General features: G+C 41.6%; 1 protein-coding gene across 1 annotated transcript in view; it reads left to right on the top strand.

Annotated features, from left to right (window-relative positions):
* The first annotated feature begins 2,307 nt into the window (after positions 1–2,307).
* Positions 2,308–6,000, top strand: part of UGGT2 (UDP-glucose glycoprotein glucosyltransferase 2) — a 256,148-nt gene continuing 252,455 nt past the window's right edge. The window contains exon 1 of the mRNA XM_036755774.1: positions 2,308–2,483. Coding sequence (XP_036611669.1) covers positions 2,308–2,483 — 176 coding nt within the window. The remainder of the gene's footprint in view (positions 2,484–6,000) is intronic.

Genomic DNA, 6,000 nt, shown 5'->3' with positions numbered 1-6,000 from the left:
ATTGGCAATAGCAATGGGGATGGGTTAGACTCGAGAGAGAACTGCCTGGAGGAAAAGCAGTTAGGGGACTATTATATCCTAGCTATGCTGTTAACTACCTTTGTGACCTAGGAAACATAATTTCTCTCTGGGCTTCACATTCCTTCTCTGTAAAATAAAGGGATTAAACTAGATTTCCAAGGTTTCTTCAAGTTGTTGCCTTCTATGTTCTATGACCTGCACTAGATGAAAAGTATGACAGTCTGAAATAAGATGGCTTCAGGGGAATTGGAAGGAAGTGGTGGTTCCTAGAAATACTACAGATGTAAACCAAACTGGAATTGGAAATGTATTGTATTGGAGTAAGGAGAGGAGAAAAAGGAAAAAGGAAAAGTAAAGAATGAAGTTTGGAGTCTTTTGTAGAAATCAGTGTAGAAATCAGTGCCATCAAAAAAGAGATGTTAAGTGAGATGCAGGTGTTAGAATGATAAAATTTAGAGCTGAAAGGAATTTAAGAGATTATCTAGTCCAAATGGAGACAGGGGTAGGAAGAGGAGTAGAAATAACCTTCCCAGAGTGATAGAATCAGTTCAGCCAACTGCAATCATTTGATCTTTAGGGACAGGTTTGATGGAGGTAAGAGGAAGGATTCAAAGATCACAAGGTTTCTGGTTTTGAGTCTGAGACAGGGCAAATGGTGATACTATTAATAGAAATGTGGCAGCTGATGATTTAACTTCTCTGTGACTTAGTTTTGCCTAATTCTAAAACTGCAGGAATTGGGTTAGGCCTCTGAGACCTATACCACCTCTAAGACTCTAGGATTCATTTATTAGTATTTAAATAATCTCTTTTCATTCCTCCCAACTCCTATTCACACACACACACACACACACACACACACATACACACACACACACACGCACACGCACTATTTTTTCTTCACTCCCTGGGCTTTTTCTTCTTCCTTTAGAAATGCCTCCCAAACCAGCCAATCAGAATCTGCTGTCCTACAAGACAATATTCAAGACAAGGAACCCACTCTACTTAAACTGCATTCAGTTTAGATATGACTTTAGATATCTATCATAAACCATGGAAAGTAACAAATGGTCCCTGTTAAGGTTATCAAGGGCACACAAGGGAGGCAGCCTTTGGGCAAGTCAATATCCTATGGGACTCAGCTTCCCCATCAGGGCAACAAGAAGGTGGACTTCCAGGGGATCCTTTTGTGTGTCATTAACCCCCTTTGGTAGTCTGATAAAGCCTCTATTCTTCTCAGATTAATGTTTTAAATAAGTAAAGGAAATGATAAATTCCATTTACTGGTTAGTTAAAGTTAAGATGTCATTTTCCACCATCCAAGTTTATGGTCCCTTCTGTGGATCCTCGGTACTCACAGGTGTGCTGGGTGCAGCTCAACAGTCTGGAGTCAATTGGTAAATTTTCAGTGTGAGCATTTACACCATGTAAATTGGCTATGAATCAAGATTTGATTTGTTATTTTGTCTAGACACACAAAAAATTGATTATCTAGATCTGTGGATCGTCTAGACTTAAGAAAATGATGAGGAAAAATTAATACATATTAAATTTAGAAGCATGCTCTGTGTGCATTTTCCCTGGAAAGTCCCTTCTTAAATATTTGCCAGCATACTCCTGTCTGGATTAAAATGATCTCTGATGTCCCTTCTAGCTTAAAATTCTAGGGTCCCTTTTAAAGCAGATTCTGAAATATTATCAAGTAAGAAGCATTACTATATGCCAGGAACTCTGGTAATCACTGTGGGTACAAAGAAAGGTGAAAACAGTTCTCTTCTGGAGTTAACAATCTAATGGGGGACACAATGTATGTATACATATGTTGTATGTGTGTACATATATGGGTACATACATGTGTATATAGGTGTAGGTATAGGTATATACATACATATGTGTGTATATAGTTATGAAAAATTGGAAATAGTTATCAGTGGCATTAAGACGCTGATCTTGGAGCACTGCTCCATTTGGCGCTGCTAAATCCTCCCTCCCAATGGAAAGGGAGCGATGTCTCCACTTTGGGGATGATCCCCTTCCCATTTCACGCTCATCCCAACCTGGCTCCATAGCACGAATATACGCATGCGCCCCCTTCTTGTCGCCTCAGCCGAACCCTGGATAACGGACTCCATCCATCCCACCTTTCCCCTCCTCCAACCGGAAATGGGCGGTCGCTAGGGGCGGGACGTCGCGAGGGCGGTAGTTTTGGGCTTAAGTCGGGGTCCCGATAGCCGGGTCCTCCTTTTTCCTCTCCTTCCCTCAGCTCCATCCCTTCCTTTCCCCGCTATGGCGGCGGCGGCTCCCTACGTGGTGCGGCTGCTCCTCGGCTTGGTGTACTTGTCGCTCTCGCTGCTCGGAGCTCAGGCGCCCTCCGCCGCCGCCGCCTCCTCCTCCTCCTCCAAGGCGGTGACGGCCAGTTTGTCTGCGAAATGGCCCGCGACCCCGCTGCTGCTGGAGGCGAGGTGGGTGCGGGAGCGGCGCCTAGGCCCGAGAGCGGCCCTGGGGGCGGCGCGGGGCGGGCGCCTGGCAGCCTGGGGCGTGGGGAGAACGGGGGTTCGGGGGCTGGGGAGCTGGGGGCGGGAGCGGCGTCTGCCGCCTACGTCTCTCTCTTTTTTCCTACACTGCTGGGGTGGGGATTTGGGGAATCGCCTCTAGGGCCGATCCCATAAAGGGCTACCCCGGGTCTGTGTCTGGCCTCCCGGGTGTTCCAATCCCCATTTCCCTCTAGGATCGTCCTCTGCTACTTTTCAACTCCAAAGCTACTACTTTGTTGCGGGTCCCTGTCTCCTTCTCATACCATCCTCAGCTACTTTTTATTTTTTTAATTTTCAACATTCACTTCCATAAGTTTTAAATTTTCTTCTCCTCGCTCCCCCCTTCCTCCCCATAGCGGAATGTAATCTGATATAGGCTCTACACGTACATTCCTATTAAACATATTTTCGCATTAGTCATGTTGCATAGAAGAATCATACATAACGAATGGGAGAAACCATGAGAAAGAAAAACAAAACAAAACAAAAAAGAAAATTGTCTGCTTCGCGCTGCATTCCGACTTCATAGTTCTTTCTCTGGTTGTGGATGGCATTTTCCATCATGAGTCCTTTGGAATTGTTTTAGGTCCTTGCATTGCCCAACTACTTTGTAACTCCAAAGCTACTACTTTGTTGCAGGTCCCTATCAAAAGCTACTATTTTGTTGCTGGGACGTGTCCTCTCAGCTGTGCCACCTCCCTTCCTGCTATATTTATTCAACTTTGCTGCTTTAGCGATTTGGGAAGTTAGGATGGGGACAAGGCCTGGGATTTCCTTAATTTAAGGAAGTTCCCTCCTTGCAAGGAACTCCTACAGATTAAATCAATCAATTAATAGCATTGATTAAGCTCCAACTATGTGCCAAAGCATTAGCCAAAGAAATACAGTCCCAGGGATCATCAACCATCTCTTAACCAGTTGACTTACATCCTAATGGGGAAGCCAACATGGACCTATTATACAGGGTGTTCCAAAACTCTTTAAGTGCAGTTGTATTCTTTTAAAGCTTAAAACTTATCTAAGCTATTAAAACTCAAAATTGCACCAAAGACTTAGATACTGTGGAAATACATGCAGAATAAAGTCAGGACAAAATACTTAACTATTTTATAATAAATATAACTACAAAGTATTTAGAATGCAAGTCGGTTTGAAAAGCACAGGCTTGAGGGAGTCAGGAAAAGCTTCCCTTTAAGGTGATCTTGAAAGAAGAGGAGGGAGTGCACACCAAGCATGGAGAATTGCCAGTGCAAAGGCATGGAGAGGAGATAGTGTCATGTGTGGAAAAACTGGGAGAAGGCCATTTTCATTGGATCACAGTATAGAAGAGTGATTGATGAAATAATTGCATTCATATAATGCTTTAGGTTTTGTGAAGTGCTTTACAAATATACCATTTGATCCTCATAATAACCCTATCAGATAGGGGTTGATGTGTGTACATATATATATATAAAATATATATATATGTATATATATATATATATATATATATATACACACACATGATGTGTGTATATGTGTCTATATATATATTTGTACATATATATGTGTACATATACACATATATACATATGTGTATGTATATATTCATGCACACACATATATACGTGTGTGTGTGTGTGTGTGTAAATTGAGGTAAAGATTAAGTTGCTTGCCTAGGATTACATAGTAATTAAGTGTCTGAGCCAAGAATTAAGCTGAGGTCTTCCTGACTCCAAGTCCAGCACTCTATCCGATTCACAAACTAGTTGCCTTGCATAATTAGCCTGGAATGATAGGTAGAAGAAAGGTTTTACAGGACTTGAAAGCTAAACAGATAAATTTGTATTTTATTCTAGAAGCAATGGGAGGCCACTTGAGGTTATTGAATAGGGAAGTAAGATTGTCAGATTTGCTCTTAAGAAAAACAGCTGTCTGTAACCTGCAGGATTGATTGAAACGAGCAAGAAAGTTGAAGCAAAGAGACCAATTTGAAGGCCATTGCAATAATTTAGGTGAGAGGTGATGATGCAAGGGATGCTGTAGAGGTAAAAAAAAAATGTCAAGACTTGGAAACTGATTGATTACGTGGGATGAGGGGGAATGAGGATTTGAGCAAAACGGAAATGTGAAAGAGGGATGGATTTGGGAGTGGGGTAATAATGAGTTCTGTTTTGGATGTGTTGAATTTGAGATATCTCTAGACATCCAGTTTGAAATATCGAAAAGACAATTGTGATGTGATATTGAAGCTCAGGCTATATATGTAGATCTGGGAGTCATCTTCATAGAGATGATAAATCCATGGGAATGAGATTATTAAGAGATAAGATGGGAGATGATGAGAGATAAGAAGGGGTATATAGGACAGTACCTTGGGAAACATTAACAGTTAGGGGGCATGATATGGATGATGAATAAGCCAAGGTGATAGATAAGAGAACCAGAAAGGAGTATCACCAGGGCCCAGAGAAGAGATAGTATCCAGTAGAGGATGGTCACCAGTTTCAAATGTTCAAATTTAGGTTGAGGATAATGAGGACAGAAAATGAGTATCAGATTTGTCAATCAGTGGTAACTTTGGAGAGGTCTTATAGGGAATCCATTAGGGTAGAATAAAAGGATTGCCTTACTATTGTGAAGGCACACTTGAAGTTGGATAACATGAATTTATAATGTGCTCAGCATGGTTGTGTGACCACATCCATTTCCATTCAGAAGAAAGTAAATAGGAGCAGAGGAGTAGGATTATGGGAGCAGTTCAGGGCTGAGGTTGGACAAGGGATGCTGGGACAAGGGGGCAAGGGATTTGAGTAGAGAATAGTGTAGAGTTTAATTGTCTAAATCTATGATTGGATTGCAAAAGAAGGGGAGTTGAAATTAGAACAGGGCTAATGACCTGCGGAAGTCCTGAGGGACACAAGGATTGAAAGTCTGAAGAGAAGAATGGGTTTAAGAATGTTGAGGCATAGGAGGAGACAGAATGATAGGAAGTAATAGTCAAAGGAATGTCAGAATTTCTAATTAGAGAAATGGAACACTTGTGGGTAGTGATGAGATAAGTGCACAGTATTCCATATGTGTGACTGAAGTGGATTTAAAAAGACTGATGAATTGGAATTTTAAAGAGGATAAGGTAAAGCACTGGAGAGGAAAAGGAAAGGTTGAGCAAAGTGCTGAATTCCTGGGTAAAAGAAATAGAATAGTCAATAGTTACTAAACATTTATTAAGCACCTACTACATGGTAGGCACTGTTCTAAATGCTGGGGATACAAAAAAAAAAGCCCAATCCCTATGCTCAAGGAGCAGGAGAGAAGACAACATAAAAGAGCATAAAAGCATGAAAGGGAAAGAGGGGAAGATACCCATAGTGGAGGCATGTTGGAGAAGACAAATCCAAAATGAGTACAGCTGGAGAACTTAAAGAAGTCCAAAATGGTGATAAGGATATAACAGCTGCCA

This window comes from Trichosurus vulpecula, chromosome 4, assembly GCF_011100635.1.
Source record: "Trichosurus vulpecula isolate mTriVul1 chromosome 4, mTriVul1.pri, whole genome shotgun sequence".
Taxonomy (NCBI): domain Eukaryota; kingdom Metazoa; phylum Chordata; class Mammalia; order Diprotodontia; family Phalangeridae; genus Trichosurus; species Trichosurus vulpecula.
Note: the sequence above shows the minus strand (reverse complement) of the source record. Positions and strands in the feature narration are given on the sequence as shown.